The 14,938-nt window shown below is 41.0% G+C and overlaps 1 protein-coding gene across 2 annotated transcripts in view; it reads left to right on the top strand.

Annotated features, from left to right (window-relative positions):
* UBE2F (ubiquitin conjugating enzyme E2 F (putative)) overlaps nt 1–14,938 on the top strand; it is an 80,339-nt gene that overhangs the window by 48,779 nt on the left and 16,622 nt on the right. Inside the window, exons 8-9 of one of the 2 annotated variants that reach the window (XM_062578368.1) lie at nt 3,368–3,400; nt 5,331–5,393. In XM_062578368.1, coding sequence (XP_062434352.1) covers nt 3,368–3,400; nt 5,331–5,393 — 96 coding nt within the window. The remainder of the gene's footprint in view (nt 1–3,367; nt 3,401–5,330; nt 5,394–14,938) is intronic. The other variant, XM_062578369.1, reaches the window with a different exon arrangement.

Below are 14,938 nucleotides of genomic sequence, written 5' to 3' on the forward strand. Positions count from 1 at the left end.
AAGGTTTATTTGTAACAGTTTGTTGATCTTCTGTCTTGCTTGTGTTGACTTCACCATGCTTGAGCTCAAAACGGCTTCAGTGCTGTGTAACGGAGCAGGTTTCCTTCTTTATACCCCGTTTCGCTTAAACTCTGTGGGTTTAATCAGGTGCCACAGCACATGGGGACTTCTGCTCTTTAGCCGGCGTGTGATACCTGGGGACGGGGAGAAGCCCACCTGGGCACCGCTGGATCAGGACCTGGTTGAAGTGATTTGGGCAATTCTGCCGCCTTTTCCACGGGGTCCGTCCTGAGCTGGCTGTGCTGCCTGCCTTTCTTACCGGGAGCGGAACCAAGTAAAGCGGTGGATTTATGTGTTTTAAGGCAACGTCTGCCCTGCTCCAGTGTTTGAAGATAATCTTTAAAAACTCTCATTTGTAAGGTTAACTTGTCTGCTTTAAAGTATTTAAGCCGGGATTTTAGTAGGCATAACCAAGGGTAATGCTTTATTGCATTAAGAGAAAACTGAAATTCGGTGTTTAACTAAAATCTAACAGTAACTGTTCTTTGGCTTGCAAATCCTTTTAGTTAGGCAGGAAGACATTAAGCGTTGAGACAAGTGCTTATCTGCATGCAGCATGCAGCTCTGTTGAAGTCAGTGATACAAAATGATTGTTTTTTTCAGTACAGCAGCCTGATGATCTTCAAATATTTTGAAGTGCTTGATTTGCCGTGGCTCATCTGTTCCATCCCACCTCCTTTTCTCAATCTCCCAAACTTAAATCCAGGCTATCCTCAAGCTCATTACAAAAAATGTTGTCCTGGAGTATTAATTTAGCATTGTTTTTTACGGAACCATGCAAGAGCAGAAAATGAATCCAGCAAGTCATAAAACCTGAATAGGTGGAAGCAGATCAGAAATGATACTAAGAATTTCACGCACAGATTATTTGTATAATACTAATAATCCTCCAGTACTTTTTGATCTCCAGAATGCCTATGAAAAAATAAGTGCTCTGAAAATCTACAACCTTATTTTTTTTTTGTTAGGTGGAGCACTGTACAAAGCCAGCTTGAACTATATCGTGAGCCATGGGTCCCAAAGTCTTAAAACCATGGTTGAATAAGTGCAAATTTTGGTGGAATGATGTGGAAAAATGATTTGATTTGTTTTGAGATGCTCCAATTGCTTGTGTTGGAGCAGAATTTGCATTGTTTGGAGACACAGCCTGCAAGTGTCCTGTTGCAGAGGTTCAAGGAAACGTGAGGCTTTAGCACTGTTAAGCATAAAGGACGATTGAAACACAGGGTGGGGTGAACTGTTTAGGATTTCAGAGTGCAATTGAGTTGCTCTTTTTGTCTGTTTTTAGCCACGCTGCCTTGTAAAGTTGTAAGCAGTTTGCAGCCTCGTGGGTGCCGTGTTAGCATTCAGGCAGGTTTCGGGAACGGACAGACCTTGATTCACTAGCGGGAGCTCCTTGAGCTTATTTAGGATTTTCTAATGTTCTGGGCTGTAGTTCTGCAGCATATTCCCCATCCAAAAAGTTAATTTATTCTGCTTCTTCAGGTGGAAGAGAGCAAATTATCATGCTTTAGTAAAGGCCCATTATCAAAGGCTCTGGGAAACACTTAGCAGGTTAAAATCTGATCCAAGATGTTCTTATCTCCAAGATGTTCATTCCGTCTCCCTGAAGGATGGTGCATCCTAGAGGGTGGCAGAGGTCAGATCTTCAGAGGTCGGAGCAGCTGATGGTTATTGTTTAGGAGATAGCGATGGTTCCAGCCATCTGGGGAGGTCTACTGCAGATTGTGCTGCCACGTACGTAGGAACACCAAGCTGGGCAAACCCTGTGAGCCGTTCCCCTAACACCCGAATGCAGGAGCATCAACTTCACGCCCGTTCCTGCGCTGTAGGAAGGCAATGCCTCACCTGTTGTACAAGTCACCATCTGAAATCCTCTTTTCATCGATGACCTGGACTTACTTTCTGTAGCGCTGTACAGATAGTTTAACCTGGGGATTGCATAGTGTACGTTTTCTTAGTAATGTGTTTTGCTGATCTCTGCTGCACATGGTTTCTGTGACAGTAGTTGTAGCTGAACAGCAGAGAAGTGAAAAAGGGTGAAGTGATGACTTTCATCCATTACTGGAAATAGTTCATTCTCTCACTCTTCCCAAGAACTGTCCTGGCCCAAAAACGACACAAAGGGACTACCAACGGCGTCATCTGGGAAAAGGGGTGGTTGCTCAGCACTGTAATTTTGAAATGTAGAGACAATTGTAATTCTAAGGTATTGTATGTTCTTTTTTTGCCATTTATGTCTCTATGCTCCCCCTGAAGATCAGGAGCACGTCTGAAAGAGCTACGGTCTTTACCACGCGCAGTGATTCCTGAAGCTAGTGTTAGGAGAAAACTCAGTTTCGTTATTTTCTTTGCCATGGTTAGGAAGTTCCTACTTTGAAGCTTTATTGTGAAAGGTACATCTTAGCTGTGAAAGAAGTCATGTATGGTGTCTCTTCCACTACTGGAAACCAGAAAGTGGTTTTTATTGGTAGGCAGTCGAGTGCTAGCAGGTTGTAAGGGCAGTGGTGGTGCAATGGTAATCTTGCAGAGTTGCCTCTGATGTGAGGTGCCTGCACTTTTTACTGAAAAAAAGATCTTTCTTCTAGTTAGAAAAACCTCACTTAGGAGGTAGTGGTTGGTGATCCTTTTAAGTGTCTTTTAACATTTGGACCTTGTGTTTTCTTAGTCTCTGAAGCCTGTAACTCAGGATGTGGACTCTTAGGTCAGTGCTAGGGGAGCTCCTCTGGAGGTGCCCACCCCAAAACAAGTTGCATTTGATGACAGCAGTTAAGGGAATACTTGGAGAAAATTTTCTCTTGAAGCTTTCTGTTGGCAGGAATTGCAAGCCATCTCTGTTCAAATATGTAAAGCTTAAAGGCAAGTAAATAATCTGAGACATACACTCTTATATGTATGGTATTGCTCTATTCAGATTACACTTAGATCTGTTTTCTCTGGTGTTTGACACAAGTTTCAGATATTTCCCTGGCACAGTTTTAAATTTTTAAGAGCTAAGGGCCACAGTTTTAAATTGGTAGCAAATACTAAATGCCCTTTACTTGAGCAGAGAAGCAATGGTTCCTATGTGCACACAAGGAATCTGAGCTTGTATGTGAATATTCAGAATTTGGGTTTTGGTGGTTTCTAAATATCAGGTATCTACGAAATGGGAAGCTTTTTCAATATCTCAATCTGACCTTGTAAAGCATAACCCTCAAACTAGACTTGATTTTTCCAGTAAATTCTTGGTTTAATAGAAATGTAAGGGATGTCAAGTTGTTGACCCTGAAATGCATGCCTAGCTGATTGTGCTTTTCCTTTGCAGGATGTTGTCTGGGGATTAAACTCTTTATTTACTGTAAGTAAGAGAATATTTTTGCATATCCACTTTCCTTTTCCCTGCCTGGTTTGGTGTCAGCCTCACCTAATGTGAACCCAGCCTGTTGCCTCCTGCAGTTAAGGCCGTTCCTTCCCTTGGCTTCTGTGGGTATCGCATGAGTCCCTGGGTCAAATCACTTTGTGGTTTTGTTTGAATAACCGCAAGACTTGTACAAGATCTGTAATGCCTTTCATAGACTGTTTTTATTTTTGGTTACACATCTATTATGGAATATTTTCATAATAAGCTCCTCGATCTTCCCCACGTATGAATTTCTTTCAGCTGATTTCCAGGAACTAAAAATTTACTTACGGGAGCAGCTTAAAAACACGAGAGATGGCAGGAAGCTGCGTGCAACGGTGGCTTTCGCCCTAGAAGCGGAGAGAGGCCAAGTCTTTACTAAAAGCTGCCTCTTTTTAGGGAGTCCGGGATTTTGGCCCCCTTCCAGCGCTGTTGCTGCGAAAGCTCAGGAGAAGGCAAGGGAAGGCCTTGTCTAGCTTCGTTGCCAGGGTTTGACCTGTTACTGACTCCGGTGGGAACTACCCAAGCTGCTGCAGTGTGTACGGGAGAGGCTTTGAATAATTTTGGCTGAGGAGGTGGCACTGGGGGCTCCAGCGTTAGCCCCAGCCCGCTTCCACCAGCTCCTGCAGAAATGGGAGCGGAGCAGCAGCTGTCCTGCTGGCTGCTGGCACCGAGACTCCCGGGGCTGCTCTAAAATCTTGAGTGTAGACTGAGCCAGTGACCGCTGCAAGCTCCCAGCTTTCCTGACATCAAAAGGCTGGATTTGTCTTGACGACTTCTTTAGTAAATTGATTTAGGAGGACTGGCGAGCATTTGCCTTTTCAACAGAGAGTAGTTGCACTTCACAGCAAAGTCTGTTGCTGCATGTTAAATAACTGTCAGCAAATGGGATCCACTGGAGATACAAAGAGGTCCCTTCAGTGGCAAACCACACGTAAAAAATAATCTCTTGGACAAAAACAGCCGCCAGGAGCGACAGTCACGCATCGGAGACCGCAGGGATTTGCTGTGGCTTGTAGGAGCTGTGCTTCCTGGCTCGTCTCTGGGGTGCCCCCTGCACCCAGCTGCCTCAAAGTACCGAGGCTTTGAAAAGCTGCCAAGACTCTTTCCAGAGAGAAATGTCTATATACTGATCATGCAGATTCATCCTGAGGGATTCTTTAACAAAGCGAGTGAGGATGGGGTGGATTTGTTTCTAACCCTAGACCCCCCCCCTTTTTTTTTCTTCCAAAGTTAACCTTTACTGAGGTTGAACTGGCAACTCAGAGTTATTTTGACTATTTCTGCTCTCTGCCCTCAACGTGCGCTTATGACTTGGGCTCTTTGCACTCCCTTTCCTTCACTCTAGGCCCTGTTTTTCCCATTTTGCTAAAACTTTCTTGTCTGTCAGGTTCCAGATTATGTAGTTTCCCAACAGAGGATATAAGTGAATTTGCTCTCTGGAGGTGACATTAAGGAAATTCTTCTTCCCTTGTCACCAGGCAGTTTGTAGGTCTGAACTTTTTTTTAACAGTGTGCATCAAAGAAAATCAGGATTTTTGCCTCCAGAAAATTTGAATGTTCCCTCAAAATTTGATTTGAAAATATCTCAATTTTCAAATATAAATGCACCACTGCCACAGAGGAGTGTCACAGGGCTGTGCATGGGGCATGTCAGCAGATGAGTTTGTCCTTTAGTTGACTTATGAGTCTGTTTACAACTACCACCCTTATTCCTGCCAAAGGTAAATGCATATATCTGTGAAGGTAGTAAGTAAATGGAGCTACACGTGCTGGTTTTCTTTGCTTTGTTTCCTTGTATTATTCATAAATGCTTTGGATTTTCTGTGTAATGAAGTGAGCAGTAGGGGGAAAAAAAAATCTATAATTTTCTCTGATTCTCTTCCAGGATCTTTTGAATTTTGATGATCCTTTGAATATTGAGGCTGCAGAGCATCATTTGCGTGACAAGGTGAGTTAGTGGTTTATTTAAAGCATCCTGTTCCTGAACAAATACATACACTGTGCTCTGTGGTTCTAAGTCGATCCTTTTAGAGCATTTGAGCTGCTATTTTAGGCAGGAGAGTGACTTAGTATATCAGCAACCAGTTATTTGAAAAAAATAACTGGTTGCTGATATATTATTGTTTTATCCGGAAAGATAAACCTAACACAAGTGTTATGTGCCATACACTAGAACTGTTGATCATGATGTTACCGTATTCACAGAACAACTGGTCTTTTGCTGCTTCTCTGAGTTTTTTCTTAATGCTGTGTATCTTGTATGAAGGAAACGATAGGGGATTGTTTTGGCGCGGTTGCATGGAATAGCCTTTACCTTAAAGGCCTGCAAAAAGATCTCGTCCTTCTCTGTCTCTTCCAGAATGCTATTTTTTTCTTCAAGTCTTATGTGGTGCATGCTTTTATTAAGCAGGAAGAAATTTGGGCACACTTGAAATCCAGGAGTGAAAGCTTTCCATTCTTTCCGCTATTGCTTATTGATCCTGTTTGTTCCGTGTGCATTACGGATGAGACAGAACTGACTATGGAAATCACTAGTGGCCTAAATAATAACGAAATTTGGAAGTGTGCCTGTTGGCTGAGGTTGAATGTGGATGTAGAGGCTGACAGTAGTATCTTCTTAAAGAATGAAACACTAAGAAATCACTGTCCTACATCTCTCAGCTTCATTCCAAAATCTGTGGAATCCTAACAAAAGAACGTTAACTGCTTTGAAAAAAACATCCTCCTCAAAAAAAAAAAAAAAAAGAGGTGAATATTCAAAATGCATGCTGCTACACTGTAGCATGGAAGCTTTTTTGTATAGCAACAGGTGTGGAAAGAAGTTTTAAAGGGAAATTAGGAATATTTTTTCTGTCTTATGTTAGAAATACTCTATGCAGAAATTAACATTCTAAAATTTATTAAACTCTAAACAGACTGAGCATCTCTGAAGTTTTTGTACCCTGTTAACTTTGTTTTTTGGAAGTTATCTGTGTTCAGTGAGTTTGGTGGTATTTCATTGAAAGTGTCATGTGTTGCTGAGTTTTTACCAGGTAGTGCAAAACTACCTAATTTCCCCCAGTAAGTATTATCAAAAGAAAGCAGATAATGGTGGCGATCTAGGGAGAATAAATTGTGCAAGGGAGAAGAATGGCTGCTTTTACAATTAGCCTTAAAGGGTATGAATGTAGTTTGTGTTAGTTTTTGTCTCTTTCGGGTACAGGTGTTGTATATAGTATATAAGCATTTTATTAGGAAGCGAATATGCTGTGATCCTGTCCTACCTCTTAAGAAAATACTTGTAATGAACATTATAATTGAGATGTAGTGCACATTAAGATGGGAGTTTTTATGAATTTCTCCTTGGATATTTTTACCTGTGGAATGCAAATGTATAAATAGTGTATGTATAATATACATGCACGCACACATATTCTCCTCCCTGCAACCTATATACAGGTAGATCTGCAAGTATACCTGCATAGGAATAGTTCTGTGTACAAATGTCTGTGAATAACGGATAGTTTAAGAAAAAGCCTTTGCTCATTGACAGCGTGGGAGTACGTGGCTTGTGGCAGCCAAGGAAAAGGTACATCGAGGGTGCTTTTGTGGCTCTCGTGGGGAGAGATTTCAGTGATGCTGTTGCAAAGCCGGAGATCCTTTGCTGACGTCCCAGGCAAAATGTGGCTGCCAGGGAGGTTAACAGGTAATCTGAAACTTGCCTCTGGCTGCTAAAATTGCAAAACTGAAGTTTGTACAGTTCGTTTGGCTGGATTAAGATATCAAAACGCTGACGGTTGCATCATAGCTATTACATCCTTACTAGGATGCTAGGAGAACAGTTCTGCAGTGAATGTTTGCATCGCCTCTTAGGCTGTGAGGGACAACTATGATCTTTCTGCATGAGGAGCCACTTAAAATTTTTATGCTTTGAACTGTGGTTTATATGTGAGCATGTAGCTGTGGCTTTCAGGAAAGCACTCCTGTTTTGAGGTTTAAAAATAATCCAAAATTCAATAGCTCAAGTTGTTCAGTTAACGTTGCTATAAAAGTTGTGTCTTATTTGAGATCTGAATTAGTGCAGCTTCAGCTTCCAACCCTTGGGGGCCTCTTTTAGCTAGAAGAAGGATCTGTCCTGGCTGTCACCTGTGTGTTCAGCCAGTTTTTTAAACTTGCATCTTCCTGCCATCATGTTGACTGAGGCTTTCAGCATTTAAGAAAGCATTTAGGAAAACCTGCCATTCCCATTCACTCTTTTGTTTCCTCTGCCTTTGTTTACCTTGGAATTGCTTCTGATACAATCCCATAAATTTGGTAGTATGAGTTTTCTTGTTGATTCTGAAGAACAGCTTACTAGCTAACTAGCCAGGACTGCTTTTGATTTACCAGAGACGTCTGTCTGTCAGTAATTAGATACGCAGCCAGAGCTGTTGATAGGCAATAGGATCTATTTCATGGATTTCTAAACAGCAGAAGTAAATACATAAATTTTGATGACTTTGTATTTAAAAATTATGTGCTAAAAATGCAGAATTTGTTGTGTAAAACAACTGGTTCTATTGATTTTTCTTTGTGGTAGCCAGAAAGACTAAATATTGAAAGAACAGTAATATGCCTTGATAATACAAAACCGGGTCAGCTTAGTAGTTCAGCCTTCTGTATTTCTTAGCCAGAGACACTTTGGATATTGTACCTGCTATTTGTCAGTTAAAATCTAGAAAATACTTTCCACATATATACAGATCATGACTGTTTGGAGATGTTACATCAATACTTTTGGTTGGCTGGTTTCCTTAAAAACTACCCTAGCCCTTATATTTCCTGTTAAGATGTCTTAAAACTGCGTATGCACTACACAAGAAGATTCATTGCACTGTTCATATGGCTTAAATAGGAAAAGTTGTTCTAAAATACTCCGTTGCTTTCTTCCAAATCTCACCCTACTGTAGCATGAATGCTAGGGCTGTGTCATTTTAACTATATTCTCCTGTTGTACCTGGTGTAGTTTAAAAAGCTAAGGCGATTTTTGTCATCCTGCAGATTAGCAAACACTCATTTACTTGTTCATCCATGTGTCAGTTTTGAGTAGTTTTATAGAAGAAGCTGAGCAGCAGAATTGGCCTGCGTTATTTTTCTTTTTAAACTTTCCATCTTCCCATTGAAACTCACCCGTCAGCATTCAGCGCATGGAAATGTTTCCTGCTGTGTCATTCTTAAGGGGTAAAATAGCTCTCTGCAAGACTTTACCTCCACCACCACCCCGTTGTGAAAACTGAACAAGTCTTCTTTCATGTGACTTCTACAAACAATTCTGCAATGCCAAAGCTAAGAAATCTGGCTGGAGTAAGTTTTCTTTTGTCGAGGTTCTATCTTAAGTAAGGATTTTTCTGCTTAATTGAAATGACTCCTGATTTTATCTACATCTTCTTTGGAAAGTCGTGTCATATGTTTCTGATTATAGAATACAGGAATTGCTGAACAACAGGAGCATCATGTCCCTGTCTGCTGTCTCCAGAGAGCTAGCAAGCACGTCCAGAGAAGATCATTAATGGCACGCTTCTGGGGCCTTTGCTTCCCCAGCCAGAGCAGTGGCAGTCGCTCTTGGAGGAGGCTGTTATCAGACTCAGTGCGGTCGTGGCTGGAAGCGTCCATCTGATCCTGGATGGAGAGGGATCAGCGTGCTGCTTCCAACGTGCACTCCAGAGGCCTGTGATGCTGATCACTGCCTGCTTTGCTTTTATTTCCCACTTGTCTGGCAGGTTTTCAAAAATAATGAAGAACAAGACCCCTTTGCAAGACCCTCCCTTTTTACAAATTTTTCTAGTTGTCTTTTGGTACTGTCAGTGAAGGGAGTTCTGATTGTTTTCCTGCCTTTCCCACAGCTAGACCAACAGCACAGCTTGTAGCTGTTATTTTGATACTGTAATGGTGAATTATTTTGCACTGGTTTGCGTGTGGGAGTTTGGTTCTGGTTCAGGTCTTAGCAGAGTTTTTAATGAGCACTGTAGCATTTCCGCTGTCGATTGTCACTGACTGTATTTCTAGTTCCATCTTTTCTCACATTGCTTTATACACTGTTACAATTTTGTTAATAGACATTATACTGTTTTTATGCTAAGGAGGGTTATACATTTGTAGGAATGCCAAGGGGAAAACTAGGGAGGGAGGTTGAATATGTATATAACACAGTTAAACATGACTCTGGACAATTCATGATATTCTTACAGCTGTCTTTATTCTTTAATATATTAGCCTTACAGTTGCAATGCTTTTTCAGTCCAGCCCCATCATGTTGTTCTGGTTTTTGTTCATAATTATACTAGCACATTAGGTAAAAGTCCTTTTGGCAGCGAGACTGGATCACTCGCCTGTGCCACCAAGATGCTTGGTGGCAAACCATGAGTGGGACGTTCTCATGTCTTATGCTGAGAAGGGATCTTGAAAAACAGGTTATCTTCCAGGAGAGACCCACTTTTCATCAGCTGCAGGTGAGCTATCAGAAGAGAGAATCTCTCCAGAGATTTGCAAAGTCTCCTTGTTTCATTTATTGCATCCCCCCACCCTGGCCTCTTTCTTGCTTTAGCTCCTCTAGTAGATACCAAGGACAGTATTGCCAGCCTCATTTCACCACAGCTCATGGTGTGTTTTCACGAGCTGCACCCTCAGATCAATCACACAGAAATCGATTAAGGGATATGTGAGGCAGAGAGCTATCAGGGAAGAGGGATGCTAAGGCAGATTTTTCCTCATGTTACTTGCAAGCTGCTGTGACAACGGTTGAATCTTTTTTCTTAAAAAAAAATTCCTTTTGTGTTTTTAATTCAAGACTTCCATTGGTAGTAAAGAAAATGTGCGAGTCTGTCTTCAGTATTTCTGTGGAGATGGATTTGTAGTGTTTATGGCTTTATGGAGTCTGAAGCTGTCTGTTAAGTTTCCCCCTAAGATTTTATTTGCCCTACATAGCCTCAGTTCCTTAGGAAACTAAGCTTAAAAAAAAGGGCATCTTCCCAATTGCTCACAGTCTTTGGAGGTTGTTCTAATGAGTCTTCTGGGATGAACATTTTCCATGAATTACTTGAACTGTTTTCTTGTCTTTACAAGTGAGAGCCTAATCTAATTCTAATTAGAAATTCCATTGATAATTGGAAACATTTGTAGACTTCAGATTTCCCTGAAGAGTTTTTGTATCCTTTCATAATTATATGCAGTATTTTGAGTCCTTCAATAGCAAACCTTTTAGGATTATATAGAACAGTCTTAACTTCTTAAACCCTTCCTTGGGCAACTGGACTAGAGCCAGCAGCACCTAACAACATGCGACTACACGAGCCAGATTCTGGAGAGGGCATCACTGATATCTCCTGAAATTAAGTGAGTTGCTGAAAGAGAAAGTTGCCAGCAAGTGGCCTGCCTGAAAATAGCTGTCATAGGTGAAAAAAACAAAGATAGAAAGGGCATTAGGATATCTTTAGGCATCCCCTTGAGAATGCAGTAAGTTGAATTTTCCCCCAAATTGTTCTTCTGTCTCAAAAGCTGTCATTGTCCAGCATAAGCTCCTTAGTTTTGGAGCTGCCAAGAATCAGCAGCAGCTTGAAATGGTAAAACTTCCCTGTTACCAAAAAGGATCTTCTCCTTGCTGGGTTTTTTGACATCAGAAACTTCCAAGACCAGTTTGTGAAGTACATTTGCAAAATGATAATGGTTTCTTCTATCTTACCTTTTTTTTAAATCAAATGCTGTAAACCAATATGACATATAAATCAGTCTTGTTTTTCCTTTTGTGCTTATGCTGATAGCAGACAAAATGCTAAATAAAGGAAGCTGGCGAGTTTGGGATCTTCTGTGTCTGCTGAAGTTCAGAGTAATTTTGTCCTCGGATTGACAGCGCCTTTAGACAATTAAAAAGTTAAAATGCATCACTTTAAATTTGATCTCCTCTTAAGTAATGCTACAGCCAGCTGTGCTTTCATCTTGGCTTTTTATCCCTATGCTTATACATAAGGGCTCAATAACATTTAGATTTAAGTCTACCTGGAAAACCCATTTTCTGATGTAATTGAAGAAATGCATTTGAAACGAAATAGTATTTTGAAATTTGTATTTTTCTTGATTTCACTGACCACTCTGAAGTTAGTTTTTTTTTATATGAATTTAACTTCATGTAACAGAAGTTTGGTCTGTTTGAAACCATTTGATGCATCTGAATGAAAAGCTCAATGATAACAAGTGGTGGGTGTTTTGGAACCTTTAAGCAAACAATCAGAACCACAAAAAGCTAGCATTAGGACTTGGAAAAATTATCTATATTTTTTTCTGCAGATCATCTGCTTTAAATGAAATCATTTAATTGTTCATACAGTAACCTCTTTTTCTCTCTCATATCTACTTTTTTATCATTTTAGTATGGCAAGCAGTTGTGAGACTGTCTTCCCATATTCTTTGTACTCAGTATGAGTTTTGTACTGTTAAAATTATGTATATTTAGAGATTAGTGTTTCCATGTTTAAAGTATCTTTGTAGAATCCCCCCCCCCCCAAAAAAAAAAAAAGATGGATTTTTGCTCCTTTGGAGGAGATTTTTGAATGGAAACCCAACCTGCTAACAGTTTTGAGACCCAGCAAGGAAATTTGTCTGTATGGAGATCTCAGGATATGGAGATCTTTGCTTTGAAAGTTGAACTAGAATGGAGTTCTTCTGCATTCTTCTGCATTCTTCTTCTTCTCCTCTTTCTTCTGCATTGAGCATCATAACTCTATAAAGGCTCTAATATTTGGAGGCAAATACAGCTTAGCTTGCTTGATTCCTGTGGTAAGTCTTCCTGCTCAGCAGAGATCAGCCGTCTTCCCTTACTGCTTCTGCAGAACAACCCAAAACTTCACAGTAGCATAAAGGGTATCTGGAAGCAGCTGATGGCCAACACAGGCTCCTTTACAGTTTATCATCTTTGCTCTTCCCCCTAATAAGAGCCAGCAGTGCTTTCAGCTGGTGTCATCAGGTGGAGGGTGATTGCTGAAGGATGAAGGCCTGATCAGGTTTTAGGTTACAGCTTAGTGTGGCATGACCTCTAGTAGCAGTGAGATACACTTTTAAATGTGTTTTAAACAGCTGACTAAATTTACAACCCTCATTTAGGGTTTATGTGTTGATTTGACAGAGAGGAGGAACTGAAGCTTGACATGGCTTTGTGTTGCGTAGCGTTCCTGACATCTTACCTGAAGGGCGTCCCCCCTTTCGTGCTTTCTGTCGTTCTTCTCCAAACCCAAGAGCGGAGGTACCGTGACCACAGTAGGGAACGCACAGTTCAGTGCGTTGCCTTTCCTTCCCTGCGTTAACCTGGGCATCTGGGTTGATTTTTGCCTCTTTGTAAATGGAGACCAAATGACTGGTGAGAAGGGTTCTTCCACCACTGAGTTAACTGGGTTTGTGTGGGTTTGTGTGGCTGGCAACTAAAGCGTTCGTGTGGTGGTCCTTCCACTCGCTATTACTTAATTATCAGTTAAATTTCTTGAGATAAATCTGTCTGAGAAGGAGAAATATCATCCTCTGGACTATAGTGACTGTTGGCAACTTTGGGGGGTCAAAACCGGTTTGTTTGTGCAGTTTATTCATTGGAACTATGCAAGGATTTGGTAAAAGATTTTGAGATAAAAACATTTTAAAAAAGTCCACAGATGCTACATCTATTCACTGTACATTTCAGAATAGAAATTATAAATATGTAGCTAAAAAACACACTAGAAATAGCTCTAAACAAGATATTTATTTTTGAGCTAATTAAGAATTATGTGGAATAGCTGTGTTCCTCTGATGGGCAAAGTTCCTTGAAGAAACTGAAAACAGCTGAAATGTTTTTTTTTTCTATTTTGCAGCATAACTAAGAGCATGAAAGTATGTTAAAAGTTAAATGCCAGCAGCGTATTACATGAGTTTATATTCTGTTTCTGTGTGAATGTTTGGGGTTTCTCTGTGGCTTGGTTTGTGTTTGGACAGTGCACTCTAAAAGGCTTCTTCTGGCAAACGTTGTTTTTGTTTTTCCTAGTGCCTTTCCCCTAAGGTACATTTTAAAAAGTGACGTAGCTCACTTCATTCACTAGTGCATTATTTTTAGTCCAATTCTCGGTTGGCAAGGGCGACAAGCCTGGCACAATTTGCCATCTCAGCCATACGCTGTAAGACAAACGAGTACTTTAATCCTTTGATAACCTCCTCCAGTGTCCATATCCTATCCCTCTGCATCCTGTCTGTCCACCTACACGTGGCCATGGTGGAGGAAGAAGTGGAGCATGCAGAAGTGACTGATATTGTCATGTTAGCAGCAGAGTAGAGGGAGGAAAACCTTTGTTTTGGCCACTTCAGTAGATACTGTATTGGAGTCTGCCCGGTTCCTCTTTGCAATGCTTCCCCCAGGTTTTGTGCTACCTGAAGCAGAGGAGATGCTCCCCTGAGTGCTGACTTTTGTAGAGCTGGTAGTACTCTTCCCTCCACAGCAGAGACAGCAGGCCTTTCCATGGGGAAATGGTAGATCTAACTAGACCTTATGGTCCTCCTTTCTGTTTGCAGAAGGCTCTGCAGTCTCTTCTGCCAGATTACATCAGAGTCCTCTCACTAAATTGTCTTTCACACATCTTTTCAGAGGCTTGACAGTGCGAGGTTTCTCTTTGGCCCTTCTGTTGTTACGGGTGAAGAACAACCTTCCTAACTACAACCTTCTGGCTACAAAGGCCTTCTTCTGACCTTCATTTCTGCTCAGAAATTGGAGCCTAGAGCCCTTCTGGTATCTTGGCCTTTCTTCTTCAACGTGAACCTTTCTTGTCTTCTGTCTGATTGAATGCCAGGCCCTGTCTTGACAATCCACGGTGAAAATTCCCAAATGTTAGAAGCTCTGATGTTTTAGCTAAATAATTTTTGAGAAACTAAAAAGTGGGCACAATCTTGTATCATTTTGAGTATTTGTTCCCTAAATCCTGACTGGTAACATAGTGCTATAACAAAGCTGAAAATGTTTAAACTTGTGCTTTTCTACTAAGTTAGGCTAATGGAGAATGTAGACAGTCAAAGCATTTTTTTTTTTTTTTGCAATCTCTTTGAAGTATTAGTAAAGCACCTTTATTAGATTACTGACAGGGCGGGAGGATCCAATCAGAGTGTGATGCTTACAGCTAGATTGGAAAATGCTAATAGGTTATACAGGATATCTAGGTGCAAAACACTGGATGCCTTCAGTTCCTCTTTCAAGTAAAAAGCAATTGAAACATGCTGAACTCCTCAGGACTGATCTTTAATTTTGCATTGCTTATGTTGCTGCTGTTCTGCAAAATACCACCGGCTCGCTGCCCTGCCTCTATTTCAGCATGATGTGAAAATAAATTACCTACTCCTGCAAGACCAAGGGAGGTAATGAAGCTTGAATGCAGATTAGCTGCCATTCATTCTTGTTTACAGCAGGCAAGAACAAAGGTGCAGCGCAGCGTGGAGAGGGGTAGCGAACTGTTAGTGACATGTTGGGTTAACATA

The sequence above is a fragment of the Rhea pennata genome, chromosome 6, assembly GCF_028389875.1.
Source record: "Rhea pennata isolate bPtePen1 chromosome 6, bPtePen1.pri, whole genome shotgun sequence".
Lineage (NCBI taxonomy): Eukaryota > Metazoa > Chordata > Aves > Rheiformes > Rheidae > Rhea > Rhea pennata.